The sequence below is a fragment of the Miniopterus schreibersii genome (assembly GCF_964146895.1).
Source record: "Miniopterus schreibersii genome assembly, chromosome: 1".
In the NCBI taxonomy this organism is placed as follows: domain Eukaryota; kingdom Metazoa; phylum Chordata; class Mammalia; order Chiroptera; family Miniopteridae; genus Miniopterus; species Miniopterus schreibersii.
In genome coordinates, this window is record NC_138101.1 from 180,200,052 (window position 1) to 180,217,020 (window position 16,969).

At 41.1% G+C, this 16,969-nt stretch overlaps 1 protein-coding gene across 5 annotated transcripts in view; it reads left to right on the forward strand.

The window, feature by feature from the left end:
- RGS6 (regulator of G protein signaling 6) overlaps positions 1-16,969 on the forward strand; it is a 392,085-nt gene that overhangs the window by 10,257 nt on the left and 364,859 nt on the right. For all 5 annotated transcript variants that reach the window (XM_081117675.1, XM_081117677.1, XM_081117674.1 and 2 more), the window contains exon 2: positions 11,926-12,029. In XM_081117675.1, coding sequence (XP_080973801.1) covers positions 11,946-12,029 — 84 coding nt within the window. In that variant the 5' untranslated portion in view covers positions 11,926-11,945. The remainder of the gene's footprint in view (positions 1-11,925; positions 12,030-16,969) is intronic.

Sequence of the window (16,969 nt, forward strand, 5' to 3'; positions counted from 1 at the left end):
GAAGTTATTTTATACTATTATAAATGATATCTTTAAAAAACATCATTTTCCAGTAGCTTGTTGTAGGTATATACAATCAATTTTTATATATTGACCTTGTATCCAGTGATTTTGCTAAATACACTTATTAATTCTAATAGCTCATGTAGATTATTATGGATTTTCCATGTGTGCAATCAAATTACTGGCAAAACTGTTTACTTTTTTTTTTTTTTGCAGTTGTTATGTTTTTTATTTAGTTTTCTTGCTTGTTGCCTTGGCTAATATAATGGTGCACAGAAGTGGTCAGAGTGGGCATCCTTGTCTTGTTTCTAAGCTCAGTGGGAAAGTTTTCAGAGTGTGACTATTAAATATTATGGTTGCTGTGTTTTACACATATCCTTCCTCAGATGAAGCAGTTCCCTTACATTCAGACATTACTAAGAGTATTTTCATGAACACAGGCTGAATTTGGCCAAATGTTTAAAGCAATAGCTGATGGAATGTCCGGCTCACCTCCTGTTTTTCCCGTGGATCTCGGTCCCGTAGGTACTCATTGCCTTGGGGGCTCTCTTTCTAAAATTTTATCAAGCTTTTCTAGCTTTCTTGAGGGTTGTTCTGTTGTGAGTTAGCCCCTCGTTGTAGGAAGTGGTACATTTCCTAATTGTACTATGCTTGTCTTCCATCTACATAATATGGGCAAAACTGCAACCAAAAGCCCTCAGAAACCTATTCAGTTGTTGTTTCTTTGACCTATATTGCTTCTGCCCGATGATCTCTTATGAATATATCTTTATTGTGTTAAGTCTGCTATCTCCAGCAGATGAAAAGCCTGCTATTGCTGCCCCAGGAGCAGAGAAGAGATGCACCCATATTTAAATGCCTAGGTTGAGGGTAAAAAAGATACTGATTTTTTACCTGTTCTTAAAAATATGAAGAAAGAAAACAACACAATTCCAAGGAGCAAAACTGACATTCTTTTTTAAAAGAAGCCAAGAGGAGTGCCTTTCTTCTTGCATCCCCTGGGAACACGGCATCCTCTTCAGCTCTGAGTCATCCCCGTCTTGTGTATAAAAACTGGCAACGCTCCTCTGTCACTCCTACTTCTTCTCGAGGAGTCAAACAGCCTTTCATGTAAACTAAGAGTAATAAAATGTTACTTTTGCAGTCCTTAGAGTCAGGAGCATTAGTAGTGTTAGACAGGATAACCTTAGAACCCGTGCTTATGAAATGTAAGTTCTCTCATGTGAGAGGAGAGGCATTTGGGATCTCAAGACCCAAATTCTAATGCTGGCTCTATGACTAACTAGCAAGATGCCACTAGAATATAATGCAATCTCTCCAGGCCTTAGTTTCATCCTCTGAAAAATTTAGGGATTGGGCTTGTTCAGGGAACACACAAATTTTTTTTTTTTTTTCATTTATGCTTTCATTTTCACAGAATCTTTTATGTAAAGGACCAAATAGTAAATATTTTGAGCTTGTGGGCCATATGGTCTCTGGTTGTAAATGCACAACTCTGTTGTTGTAGCATAAAAGCAGCCACAGACAGTCAGTAAACAAATGGGTGTTTATTTATAAAGCTTTATGGACCCAGAAATTTGATTTTTATATGATTTTCACGTGTTACAAAAATTATTCTTTTTTTCAACTTTTTTTAGCAATTTAAAAATGTAAAGACCATTGTTAGCTCATAGATCATACAAAAACAGGCAGCAGGCTAAGATTTGTCCCCCGGGCCCTAGGTTGCCAACCTTGAACTAGTTGATGGCCAAGGGCTATTCTGGATCTCTGTGCTAGACAGTGATAGAGTAGTATTTTTATTTTTTATTTTATTTATAAAAATATATATATCTTTATTGATTTCAGAGAGAGGAAAGGAGAGGGAGAGAGAGAGATAGAAACATCAATGATGAGAGAGAGTCATTGATCGAGCCCGCAACCCAGGCATGTGCCCTGACCGGGAATCGAACCCCGATCGCCTGGATCCTAGGTCGACGCTCAACCACTGAGCCACGCCCGGCCGGGCTAGAGTAGTATTTTTAACAATATTGGTTTTGTCTTTCCCATGAACATTGTTCAAAAAAGTCTTACTTCTTTCTCTTAGATTAAGAATTAGACAATAAAATATTTTAATTTTCCTTTATTTACTTCTTCCTTGAAGCTTGTTCTTTCTTTCTGTAGACCCGCGCTTCTGACCTACATAATTTTCCTGTGCCTAAAGAACTTCTTTCAGCATTTCTTGCAGGGCAAGTTTGCTAGTGAACTTGCTCACTTTTTGTTTGCCAGAGAAAGTCCTTATTGTTCCTTCACTTTGGAAGGATAATTTCATTAGATATAGAATCCTAGGCTTGTGGTTTTTTCTTTTGACAGTTTCAGTATTTCACTCCACCCTCTTGCCTGTGTTGTTTCTGACGAGAAGCCCTCTGTAATATCATACTTGTTCTTTTATAGGTAAGGGCTTTTTTCAAGATTTTCTCTTTGTCTTTGATTTTCTGCAGTTTGAATAGACTCTGCCTAGGTGTAGAGGTTTTGGTTCTTGGTTTTTAACCCTCATTGGTATTTTCTGATCTCCTTGGATCTGTAGTTTGGTGTCTGTCATTACCTTTGAAAAGTTATCAGTCATTATTCCTTCGAATATTTCTTTTACTCTCTTTTTTCTTTCTTTTCCTGGTGTTCCAGTTACACATGTGTTGTATCTTTTAATATTGTACCATAGTTCTTGGATGTTCTGTTCCATTTAAAAAAATTTGCTTTCATTTGGGTTGTTTCTGTTGACCTTCATTGAAGTTCACAGATTCTTTCTTTGGCCATTTTGAGTCTACCAATGAGCACTCTTCATTTGTTACATTTGTTTTTGATTTTTAGCATTTCCCCTTTTAAGGATTTAAAAAAAAATTTCTGTCTCTCTGTTTTAATTACCACCTTATAGTTATTTTGAATTCCCTTTCTGATTATTTCAACATCTGTGTCATCTCTGAGCCTGGTTTTGATGACTACTTGAAATCCAAACATGATGTGTGAGACAGGAGGAGCTGAGTCAATGAGGCCTTTAGCATGGGGTTTTATTTCATTTGACTAGGAGTTGGGCTGTGTTTAATGTTTGCTGTAGCTGTAGGTGCCAGAGGCTTAAATTCCCCTGTTTTAGTCTTTTCTTTTGACTTTAGGTTTCCTAAGTGCTCCTTAGAGAGTTTGTGTTTTGGAGATCTTTTTGCTGTAATTCACTTTTATTATACTAGAGCCCCCTTGGTGTGGTGGTGGGGGGAGGAGAAGAGAACTGTTCTATAACCTTCCACTTAAGAGCAAAAGTGAAGCATCTCTTCTTTAGTAAATGCAGCAACACTTCCTCCATTGCAATGGGAGGGGAGACCAAGAACAGGGTGGTTTAGGTGAGGGTGTCCCAAGATGAGAGACTTGCCTCCTGCTGGCTTCCATTTCTTCAATGGAGTTTGAAGTGACCCCATCAACTGAGACTTGGGTGTCAAGTTTGAATAAGCCAAAGATCTGAGATAACCAAGTCAGAAACGGAGCTCAAACTTGATAGGAAAACATTTTAGATTTGGTGGGCAGTACTGACTAACTCAGTTAAAGTTTGTGCTCATGAATTTAAAATGCCACTAGGCAGCCTGGTTGTGTGATTTCCTCCTTACCCCCAATCCACCCCCTCCCCCCAAATGTTCAACTGCTTGGATGTGAACTTGGATATTCAGATATTGTGTGGCTGTTGTGCGGTGGGTATTCAGGTCCTGTCAATGTTGGAGATTTGCCAGGAAATACGACACAGAGAGGGGGAGGTGAGGGAGTTGAGGATATTTGCATGGGAGCGGTTGAGTGATTATAATGGTGGAGCCAGTGAGAAAAGCCAAAACTAAAAATGTTGCAGGTTGAGTGTCTAAATAAGTTTGAAGACTGTCTGCAGTGAATGTAGAGTAACAGAGCTGCCAAGAGGGAAGGCGCACAGAGCTGGTGGGCTGAGTGGTGCAGGCGCTGGTGATGGTGATGGTGATGATGCCGCTCAGCATGTGGCCACGGGAGGCGGCTGGGGACTGGGGACAGGCTTGGAGGAAGAGGGGTCAGGTGAGGCCATAAAAATGGTGGAGAAACCAGCTTTTCAATTAGGCCTTTGATTCTAATTTAAAGTCACCGAGGTTGTCTAAGGGCTGGAGTAAGCCTCTGAGAACCGAACCCGGAGTTCTCAGGAGATGAAAGGGCCTCGGCAGGAAGGAGGTGGGCACAGCAGTGAGGGTGGGTACGAGGTGGCACAGCCTGAGGATCCGAGTGTCACAAGAGCAGGGCTTTGGGTAGGAAGATGGGACGGAAGTCATTGAAAACAGCAGTGGACAGCCAGGAGGATGCTTACCTTCCTTCATGGTCTTGAGACATATGCGGTGAGGACAAGGGGCTACCTCGGGGATGTGCTGGGGGGGGGAGCCAGGTTTCCAGTAAGGTCACAGAAGGTCAGAGTTCAGAGAGGAGGTGGAAGCACGTAGCAGGCATACTGTTTACAAAATTAGAGTTCAAAAGGCGGGAAGAGGCGGCCGGTGGGGACTGGCAGGCTCCGAGGGTGTCCAGGGCCGGAGTTCAGAGCCCCAGGAAGAGCTGATCCTGGATGGACCTGAACTCTGAGCACCGATGGTAGAACAGGACTGGGAGGCACATCACACGGCCAAGCACATCCCGTTGTATGAAGAACTTTCTATTTCTCCCTTCCAGCTTAATTTTTAGGATTACCATTTAATTCAGGGAATGCAAAAACATTTTTCTTTGTAAGTGGCTTTGGCAGATTAATTTGTTTAGTCAGGCAGCCGAGGCAGCCCAGAGAGCGTTGTATTTATTTATGTCTTAAGATAGGGTTGGTATGGTAAAGCCAACTTCACTGAGACACTAGGAAGTAGAAGGAAGGGACCACAGGGTGGTTGAGGACCTGCTGTGTACCAGTTGTACTATGCACCAGTAGTGCCTACTACTAAGTACTTTATGTGTAGTATATAGGTGCTAAGTGTTTTATATTTAGGCATATACTTAAATTTTGCATATTTACACAATTTTGTTTTAGATGGTCTATATAGATGATTTCACTGGAGATCAAGACTGACGCATTGCAAAGTCCGTGGGCAGTGGAGTCAGCCCTCAGTTCGAATTTTAGTTTCCTGTTTGACAAGCTGTGTTACTTTGGGCGAGTTACCTACTTGTGGAGCCTCAGTTTTCTCATCTGTAGAGTAGGACTAATAACATCCACTTGCTCCGGTTGCTGTGAAGCACTGCCTGGGTGATTCTGATGAGCAGGCAAGGCCGAGAACCATCCGTGCAGGGTGTAGTGTTTCATTTTCTCGATGAGGAAACCAAGTCTCAGAGAGGCTAAGATCACATAGCAGCAAGTCGCTCATAGCCACACAGCACTTAAGTCGCATGGCCAGGATTGAGAGCCAGTTCTTTGATCCCATGACCCTGGCTTTATCCATTACAGTGAATTTTTGCCTAAACACAGGGAAGTTAATGGAGCCCAGCTCAGCATGGCTGTGACATGGGAAGAGAAAGAGGGATCAGGCGAAGAGAAGGCAGGCGGCGTGGAATCTAGGTCAGTGGTTCCCAAACTTGCCAGTGCTCAAATCCCCTGGGAATCGTTTAAGTCATAAATCTCTAGGGGCCACCCTAGGCCAACTGGACTAGAGTTTCTGGAGCAGCCCTGGCCAGGCAGCTCAGTTGGTTAGAGTGTTATCCCGATATGCCAAGGTTGTGGATTCTATCTCCAGTCAGGGCACATACAAGGATCAGCCAATGAATGCATAAATAAGTGGAACAACAAATTGAGATTTCTCTCTCTCTCCCCCCCTGCAGATCAATAAATAATAATAGTAATAATAATAATAAAAGAATTTCTGGAGCATGGGAACTAAGAACATGTGTCTTTAGAATCTCCCCCAGGTGATTTTGAGGATGCTAGTCTGGTTCAGGTCCCTGGATCAGCTTTTGGGAACCACTGAATTCTAACTGAAGTCTTGAAACGATCAAGCGATTATATCCCAGTAAAATACCGCGCACATGGCATTGCCACCAAAATTGTCCCCCGGGGGTTGAGCTCTGTCACCTTGCTCTCAGATCTTTGGTGCATTACCTGAAACGGACACTCAGTCTGTCATTGATCACCTGAACTTTGAGTATATAGGAAATGTCAGGATGGCAGACTCTGCTATAACAGGAAGAGTTATTTGTTCTTTATAGCTGTTTTCTCCCTCATTCCCCCTTGAGGTTCCTGCCCACTCACATTAGAACTATATAAACAAGCTTGTACAACTGAGCTAGCAAACATCTTGTAAATTTTTTTTTTCTGAAGTACTTAACATTGCCTATGTCAGGAAAAAATCCATTGGGTTTTAATGGGCTGAGGCAAACAATATGAATTTGATAAAATATGGAGGAGAGGAAATAACATCAACAGAATTCTTATTTGGCAGCATAAATATTCAGACTGTATTACAGTCAGCATTTGATTACCTCTCCTGCAAGATGTTTCCCTGAATAGCGTTGTGAGGGCTGGGCACTAAGAGCAGCAGGAGTGACATCTTAAGGCTTCTAGTTGGATGTGACAATGACTTTAGTGGGGCTGTCGTGTAGTCGTAGTGGTCCACCCCAGATTCATCTCATCTGCACCCAGTCAGAATACCTGAGGGTGGGGAAGGGCTTCTCCAAGGATTCTGGTGCAGGTGGCCTCTGAATTTCACTTGGCCACATACTTGCTGAGAACAAGACTGCTGGCCAGTTGCTACATTCATTTTGTGCTAGGGAATTTTCATGACTTATTTTATTCTCTCTTCAAAAGCAACCCTGCAAAGCAGAGGGTTCTCATCTTCCAGGTGACGAGCTGGAAATTTAGGATGGGAGTCAACTGCCAAAGGCCCACAGCAGCCTTGGAGTTGCCAGAGCTGAGAAGCGATTCCCAGTCTGACTGAAAAGCCCCTTCTTTCCCCACATCATTGGATCTCTCCTACCTGCTCTGCTCAGCACTGTTATCTGCTGGACCCTAGGCTTTGCTTGCACCAGAGGAACTGTCATTACAAAGGGAAACAGCTGGCATTTGATATAACTGCAGGCTGCAAATGCAATATAAATTTGCAGTAAATCACAGTCCAGACTTTTAAAAGATTTGCTAATCAGAGTCTGAGTCAGAGATGCTCAATTGTTATTCAAAGGGTCTGTCCTTGCTATACTTCCCGCCCACATATTCCTTCTTATCTACGTTCTCATGGATTCCGAAAGTGGATTCCTGAGTTCCAGGCTGATCCATATCAGTAAACTCTGGGGAAAACCTTCATGTGTGATTCCATACATAGGTCTTGGTTGATAAAGAGTCCTCTTTGCTGGGCAGCTTAATGGCTTGTTATCTAAGTGAGTGTCCCCGAAAGAGTTCACTGCATCTTGGTGGAATCTCATCAGTTCCATCATTCTTTCAAAACTATTTGAGGCCCTGTTCTAGGTGCCAGGGATAGAGGGTGGACCCCGCTGACAAAGACTCCACCCAGGCAGAACTGCCTCTCCCGTAGAGGAGACCCCTAATAAACATGTAAACAAAGCCATGCATCCAGCTAGGTGGGAATCCCTGCTATTTCACTCTCCACATTTGGCTGTTCTCCCACTTAATCTTCTTGAGATCAGATCATCTCTATGTTTGTTTGTTTTTAGCGTCTACACTTCTTGGTCTTCAGATATCCACGCCTGTTTGTCACCTAGCCTCGAGGGCACTCTTCTGTGCCCCCAGGCTCCTGTTTGTCCTTCTGCTCTGATCTCAGTTGCCACCTCCTCCTGCTCTGTGTTATCACAACTGGACACCCATCCATTACAATGTCCTGCTTTTGTGGACACCTCTGTTACCCCTCCTGGACTCTGAACGCTTTAGTGGGAGCATCTGCGCCTGATTTATCCTTAATCTCCAGGGCCTAGCTTGGAGCCTTGCGAATGGGTGCTCAGGGTCTGCTGGGTGAATAAATGTTGAGTCTCATGGCACCTAGTGGTGGGTGGTGGTATTACAGGGATTGCTTCAAGGGGAGGGATGCTGAGTCTGGGAGGGAAAGCTTAACCCTGGTTCTGTGATGTTTTGGAGAAGTTCAGCATGAGCAGCGTCATGAATAGAGAAGTTGGGCTAGGATATAGGCAATGGTGATGGAAGAGAGGTGGTGTGGAGCATCCTGGTGAGTCTTTGAAGGAAATTTAGAAATGTGCAGTTCTGAGTTCTAGGTTAGAACTGAAGAGACTACTAAGGAGGTTGGGTTTTATAGCTAATGTGCATTTGGGGTACAGAGAGCTGTGGCTTAACCTGATTCCAACAGCTAGTTAGTTGCAGGTCAGGTAGAGGAACCAGACCTTCCTGTTCCGAAGGCTTTCCACTATGCTGAGACTGAGGTTTGTGACAGGTAAGGAAACAAAGGCACAGAGAGGTAAAGTAACTTGCCCCAGATTGCACAGCTAGTAAATGGTGGAACCTGGATCTAGATGCCAGAGGCCAGCTTGTAAGCACGAAACTTTCTTGTCTGTCGTTGGAGATTCTGAAATATATGGTCTTAATGCATTTTCAGTTCTCCTCTTTCGTTGGCTTTAAGCTATTATAGGAAAATAATTTTAACATGTTTTCTTTCTATTGAAATGTAGTTGTGTGTTTTCAGAAAAACATTCACATTCTTCAAATGTTAAAATCAAAGTCCCTGAATTATTTACTCTGTGTATATACATGTGGTATATGTATAAATAATATGAAGATGGTTTTGTTTTTCTCTACTGCTAAATTTAAAATATTTCTATTTCTATTGTACTTCATCTAAAAAGAAATATTTTATACTATATTATAATGCGTGAAAATCTACTCCTTTAATTTCATGAACACCATCTTTATAGTCAATGGATTTACTCAGAACGTCCTTACCTGTGTAGATTTTGCATCCAGTTTTCTCTAACAGCTGTTGACATAGGGGCTAGGATGTATTTTAGAAATGATCCTTTCTAGACACAGAAAAATCAAATGGCTAACTTGAGTTTCAAAATGAGTTGATGGAGGAATCAAAATAGAAGCTTTTCTATTACATACTAAGCTCACTAAAATTCCTAACTGCACCCACTTAGCAGTCTAAAGGCCAGATCCTGGGACAGAACCCTGTTTTAACACAGAGAAAATGTTTGTGTTGGGGGCGGGGAGGAGAGTCAGGGAAAGGCGAAGGGAGGACTGACATGACTGTTTCTAGGTCACTTCCCACCTTACTGTTACAGCACAGTTTTCTGGGTGGAAGATAAGATGCTCATTAAAGTGAAAGTGTTCATTTTAAAATAAAGCAATAATAACCCCAAATGGCTCTGTTACACAGACAAATGAGCATTCATAAATGGACTAAATTTTCATTTTTCATGCTCAATCATATTCTGTACTAAGGCAAATTAGCAGTTACTTATAAATAAAGTGTGTTGTTCATTTAATTTTAAAAGCCACTGATTAGAATAAGAATCAGTGTTTCCATGCAGTACTATATTCATAGAAATACTGATATCGCAATGGGTAGAATAATAGAAGGATGCTCTTTATCTCTTCATGTAATCTAGCTTTTAAAATGTACCCTAATTCATAAATGATGAAGAAAGCAAACAACATTATTCAAATGGCATATCGTGGATAATTAAATTCTTAGCATAAATTACAAATTCCCGTCTCTACCCCATTTTTTGCTCCAATTTATTTTTATGCAATGACCTTTGGTACCAACTTATTTTATAATAAAATGTTTCCTGAGTTTTTTAAAAAAATTGTCGTGGCCTTTTCTGTCGAGTATGGTATTTATAAAAGTTTCTCTGATGAAAAGCCTGTGAATTTTGTGCAAATAACCCAGGCAGGCTCTTAGATTAGTGATAACATTTGTATAGGACTTTTATGGCTTTATATGCTACTTCTACACTCAGTTTCTTTGACCCTTACCTGTGAGTCGTCAGTAGAATTCACATTTTACTAATGAGAACAATGTAGAGGAAGGTGCCTTGGTCTGGTTCTGGGTACGCAGCAGGTGTTCAACATGGACATTTCAAAAGAAAATTAACAAAGGGACCCCAACACCCAATGGTTATTTAATTTGCTCGAGGTTACCCACCAAATATAGTGTCATACCAAGAACTGAACTTGCTTCTTTACTCAAAGATTCCATATGTCGTCATTGTTTCCCTGCTGTCTTTTCAGGCATTTTAAAAGGTCAAGTTAAAAAAATTATTCATTTTCTTAATTGAGGTGAAATTCACAAATGCATGAGTTCTTATTTTAAATTGTAATAGCCTCTCTTCCGTCATCACTGCCTTTATCACAGCCCACTCCCTGTATTCGTAACAGTGCTCATAAAATTAACCATTTTATTTTATATATTTATTTTAAATATATCTTTATTGATTTCAGAGAGAGGACAGGAGAGGGAGAGAGAGAGAGAAACATCAATGATGAGAGAGTCATTGATCGAGCCCGCAACCCGGGCATGTGCCCTGACCGGGAATCGAACCCCGATCGCCTGGATCCTAGGTCGACGCTCAACCGCTGAGCCACGCCCGGCCGGGCAAAATTAACCATTTTAAAGCATATGTTTCAGAGGCACGTAGTCCGTTCACAGTGTTCTACAGTCATCTCTTCTATTTTGATCACCCCCAAAGGAGACCCCATATCCATTAAGCAGTCGCCCCAGTCCCTCCTGCGCCCGCTGCTGCCTCCCGTCTCCACAGGTTTCCTTGTTCTGCATGTTGCCTGTCAGTGGAATCCACGGTATGTCACTGCCGCAGTCCATTCGGGCTGCTGAGAAGCATGCCGTAGGCTGGGTAGCTTATAAACAGCGACAATTTATTTCTCACAGTCCTAGGGCTGGAAAGTGCTAGATGAAGACTTGGGAGATGGGGTGATTGTGAGGCCCTGCCTCCTGCTTCCTGAGAGAGCTCTCCGGGATCTCTGATGAGAGCACTCAGCACCTCCCAGAGGTTCTCCCTCCTGACACCATTACATTAGGGGGATGTCAACGTGTGAATTTTTTTTTTAAATTTTATTTTTGTTTAAAATATTACAGATGTCCCTTTTTCTCCCCAATGACCCGTTCTACCCCATTCCAACATGTGAATTTTGAGGGGACACAAACATTCAGTCAGCTGCCGTGACCTTTCGTATCTAGCTCTTCCTTTTAGCACAGTGCTTTTAAGGTTCATCTATGCTGTAGCATGCGTCGGTGCTTTGTTACTTTTCATGGCTAAATTATATTCCATGGTGGGGATAGGCCATATTTTGTTTATCCATTCATCAGTTGATGGACCTTGAGTTACTTCCATATTTTGGCAATTGTGAATAGTGCTACTATGAGCGTTCATGTTCTAGTATTTGTTCAAATACCTGTTTTCAGTTCTTAGGAGTGGAATTGCCAGGTTATCTGTAATTCTGTGTTTAACTTTTGATGAACCCCCAAACTGTTTTCCATTTCCTACCAATAATGTACAAGGGAACTGATTTACCCATATGCTTTTCAATGCTTGTTATTTGCGGTTTTGCTTTTATTATTGTAACCTTCCTAGTGGGTATGAAGTGGTATCTCCTTGTGGTTTTGATTTGCATTTCCCTGATAAAATATTTACATTTTAATGCATAGAATTAATTATAAAATGAGCTTTGGTAAAAAACTTAACATCAAAACGAGTGGTTTCATTTGTCTTCAGGAGATTACTTAAGACTGGCATATGATTACCCTCGGGGTGCACAGTTCTGGGCTGAACAATATAGACTATGTTGCTTTGGAATTAGAAGGATGTATGTGGACAATAAGACCACAATCATGTAATTTCTTACATCATGTTTTGTTTTCATGGCACCTGCCCAAAGGTACTTAGTTATTTGCATTGCAAAGCTCTTTATGTAATTCTTGCACATCTTAACGGCCTGTTCACTTATTTTTGCAGCGTGAGTGAAGACATCCAGGATGGCTCAGGGATCCGGGGAGCAAAGAGCAATGGGGACTGCCGACCCAGAGGACAGTTCTCCAAATATGATCGTCTACCACAAAGTAAGGCGTCTGGTTCCATGCTGCCTGGCTGCCCGTGTGTGTTCGTGTTCTCTGTAGGGTGGACCGATGGTTGACAGCTCGACAGATGTTTTCTTCCTGAACTGCCTTGACTGATAAATGAGTATTGTTTTCTTCTCATATCCTCTGATTCTCCAATTCTAAAGTTCAAAGAAGCTAGGTTTTGTCATACTTGGCATTGAATACTTGGGAAAATACTATGTGATTCTTTTTTCTTCAAAGTCAAAGATTGCCTAAGCAATATAGATGGAGACATAGTCTCCCTGGCCAAAAAGGCCTTACGGTAACATTCATTATGTGAATGTTCTTCGAACCCATAGTATGTACAAGAACTGGTCTAGATGCTATGGGAGATACAGAGGTATGTATGTATTAGATGTTTATAGTTGATGAGAGATCTAAGATATACACAAATAACTGTAATAGGGTCTAAGTGCTCATTTCCAAAGAAGTGCAGGTGGATTATTATATAAACTCAGAGGATGGGGCAATTAACTTCCAGCCTCAGAGGTCAGGGATGGGCTGTAGGGTGGTCTTTGAACTCAGTTTTAAAGGATGGGTAAGATTGCTTATGTGGAAAGAAGAACACTCCAGGTGGTGAGATGTGTTCTGCAAAGGCAAAGAGCTGGCACAAGTGGACAGCAACCTGAACCTGTTAGCCTGGGCATAGGATGAGTTACTAGAAGTAAATGGAGGTAAGATTTTGGGGAGACAGGCTGAATGGATCCAGATTTTAGCATGTGGAATCACAGGCAATTTAATCATGGAAAACTTTTGTGCTGGGAGCTGTAAAATCAGCATCTGTTTGGGATTATGAGTCTTGTCCCTGTGTGGCAAATGCATTGTTATCTGGGTAGATTGGAGGCTCCAGGAGGGATATTTCTGTGTCTGTGAGAAAGGTAAGGAGGACACTAATCTAGCAGGGGACGTGCCCTTCAGAATTGAGCAGGACTGAGCAGAGGGTTTAAAGAGTCTGAATTAAAAATGACTTGGAAATGAAATGAATATGGAATTAGGAGGTGAATAGAGAATCCAAGATGACTGGGTTTTTTGACCTTGGCTTATAGAAAGACACTGATGTCATTAATTCAAATCGAGACATTTGGAAGAATACATTTTAAAGGAAGGAAATATGGCACATAACTTTTATTTGTGCACATACTGAATTTAAGGAAATAATTGCTTCTTATATACCTTTTTAATATTTGTCTGTTTGTGAAAACTTAACCTAATTATATTACATATTAAGGAAAATGAATTAATGTTCATTTCACCAAATATTTGAGCTGTCTGCTGGGTTCCATGTGTTCTGCAAGACTCTGCGTTGAATCTCTGTTCATGGGCAATGTGGAACTACATATTTCTGGATGATCAGTATAGTGAATTTTTCTCTTTTCCGCATAAAAATAGAACTCTCAAACTATTCCTGCTTCGAGTATCAAATTCCTTAATTCTTTGCCTTGCAAGAGAATGCTTCAATGACCTGTTTCTAAGAGAGGTGCTTGTTAAGTTGTGGTAAAGGAAAAATAGTTTAGAGGGACTAACCAATTAGTGAGTCATACAGAATAACAGAAAAAAATTTTTTTCATCGTTACCTTCTTAATTCACTCCAAACAGGAGACCCTCTGCCAGGCTTGTAGGAGCATGGGGTTGGGAGTCAGACCTGGGTTAAAGTTGAGACTCTGCCACTTCCTAGAGGTGTGGCCTTGAGGTGTGGCCTTAGTTAATTTCTGTGAGCCTCAGTTTCTTCATTTATAAAAGGAAGAAAGATAACTTGGGAGGAAGGGTAGCACCTCGTGGGGTTATTGTGAAGATTCATTAGGATGAGGTACATAGGGCCTCTTACATCCTGCTTGGCCTGGAGGTGGTCCCTAATGAACGCTTCTTTTTCTTTTATCTTTACGTCTTGTAGAGACAGTGACACTGGAGAGGAGACAAAGTATAAGGCGTTTAAATGTTGATGCTGTTAATAAGTTGACTAAAGTATGTTCATACAGTGAGTTGCTTTTCTAAGACACAGGAAAACACTGCAAATATATCTGTTTTGTTTAGGAGATTGCAAATCGATGGATTATTAAAGGTTAATAGGAAATACAAAGGTCACGCAATTCATACACCTTCCCCCTGGAATGTTTGGTGTTACGTTGAAGGGAAAACTTTCCAGAGGTTTGTGGGAACTTGATTTTTATTTTTTAGGCAGTAGCAGGGGACTCTTTTTTTGGTTTAATTTAGAAACAAAGTTGTCCATTGCTTAGTTCTTTAGAGAAATGACCACTAGTATTCATTAGTTTTCTATACTGGAAATATATCATGCTTCTCCATGAGAAATTCATGGGTGGGAGGTATGTATGTGTTCAGCTTATTTGACATATTAGTTAATTGCTATAAAAGGGATATTGGATCTGTTCATTCTATTAGAAAGAAAGAAGACACACTTATTGCCAGTATGGGGCCAGGACCTGGAATCATTTAAGCCTGGTTAAGTTGACTAACTTGAGTCATGGTTGTGTTGGAAACGTGGGCTGTAGAGCTAGTTCACCCTCAGTGCCCAAGACCAGTCGTTGGCTGTGCCCAAGGCTTACCCGCCGCAGGACACCATCCTCAAGGCGCAGCGGAAGACTGACCCTCGAAACCAAGGTCAATTCAAGCATTTACAGGGGGCGCCCCCTGCGTAACGATTTACTCAAGGTTGTGGCTGTAAAACCTTTACTTAGAGGTCTACAAAAAATTTACATTTAAAAAACTGTGCAAACAGTGCTTTCACTTTTGTTTTCATTCTCTTGTTTGTTTTCTCTCTCTCTTGTCAGACGTTTCCAGTGTGAAATTTTTGCTTGGGCTCCTGTTGGTTCAGATGCTGACATTTAGAAAGGCAAATCTAGAGAAATGGAGCTTTTGGGTAAACTTCCGAGTAATAAGCAGGATGATTATGTCCATAATGTTGTTGTGACTTTTAAATGCCATTTGGGGTGATGACCTGCTGACCTATGACTAATGACAGGTGGGTTTCTTAAGCTCGAATATTTCAGAACACTCTTCGTTTCCTTTGATGTTTTCTTTGTCATTAATTCTGAGAAGTTGTACTTTCCCAAGGCATGATTTATACAGGGACTTGAACAGACTTCCTAATTTAGTTTTTTGTCCTTTTATATTCACACTTTGCATTGGAGGTGTATATGAAAAATGTATTGGAACCATTAAAAATCTATTTAAAAGATTAAAGCTTAATTATTCACTAAGTCACTTCGACCTGTTAACCTTCATATTATTTCTGGGTTCAAAATGTCCTGGGTCATTGAATTGCCTAATGCAGTGGTGATAGTTGAATCTGGCTGTATATTAGATCATTTATAAAAATTGTAAAAGTGCTGATCCTTAAAGGACCCCCCCAAAAGATACTTTCATTTAATTGGTCTGAGTTGGGTCCTAGGGACCTGAGTTTTTAAATGTCGAAGTTACCACAAAAAATTAAAAACGAAACTGCCTTATGACTCAGCAATTCCACTTCTGGGAATATATCTGAAGAAACTTAAAACACTAATTCAGAAGAATATATGCACCCCTGTGCTCACTGCGGCTTATTTACAATAGCCAAGATCTGGAAGCAGCCCGAGTGCCCATCAGAAGAGGAGCGGATAAAAAAGCTCTGGTACATTTACACCATGGAATACTACTTGGCTGTAAAAAAGAGGGAAATTTTACCCTTTGCGACAGCATGGATGGCCCCGGAGAGCATTATGCTAAGTGACATAAGCCAGTCAGAGAAAGACAAGTACCATATGATTTCACCCATATGTGGAATCTAATGAGCAAAATAAACTAACAAACAAAATAGAAACAGATTCATAGATAGGAAACATACTGACAGCTGTCAGGGGAGAGAGGGGTTGTGGGGCTGGGTAAAAAAGTGAAGGGATTAAGCAAAAAAAAAAAAAATACACACACACACAATGTTTCAGGAGGCTCTGATACCCCACGAAGTTTGAAATGCCCTTATTTAGCATCTTTTACAACATCCAGGTGGAGTACACGTTGCAAAGAAATGGGGAGGTTGGTGTTTGGAAGTGGGTTTTTGAATTCATAATTATTTGTAGATCTCTCAAGATGTAGAAGAACCAGGCTCTTGTCATAGAGTTAAAATTGGGGATTTTAGTAGCTTCATCTTAAAGATTTTCTAGGTCAAAACCTCATTTTATAGGTGGGAAAACTAAAGTATGGAGAGGATCAGTAACTTGCTTAAAGCTGCTGAGCAATTTCCCAGCGGTTATGTCCAGGCAGCCTGCCTGCCTCTCGGAGCCCTTTCTGCCATGATGTTGTCAACCACAACCAACCATCACCACATGGTTGCAGCTCAGCAGACACTGGTGAAATTAAGCGAATGAGAACACTGTGCAGCAGATCTTCGGCTTTTATACTTATTCTTGGAGAACTGACTTGGCTTGACTCTGAACACTTGTGATGCTAAACTTTCATTCTGCTTGCTAAGACTCTTGTTTGCTGAGTAAAGACGTTCTGAAATGGGTACTTTTTTTAAAAAAATTTATCTTTATTGTTGAAAGTATTACAAAATGTCCCCTTTTTCCCTGCATTGATCCCCTTCACTCTGTACTTCTCCCCACAGGCCTTCACCCCACTATTGTCTGTGTCCATGGATTATGCATAAATGCATATAAGTTCTTATGTTAATCTCTCCTCACCCACCCACCCACCCGCATCTTCCCTCTGAGATCCCTCAGTCTGTTCTATGCTTCTATGTTTCTGGATCTATTTTGTTCATTGGTTAGTTTTGTTCATTAGATTCCACATGAGTAAGATCACGTGACGCTTGTCTTTCTCTGACTGGCTTATTTCCTTTAGCATAATACTCTCCAGGTCCCACCATGCTGTCTCAAAGGGTAAGGGAATCCTTCTTCTTTACAGCTGCA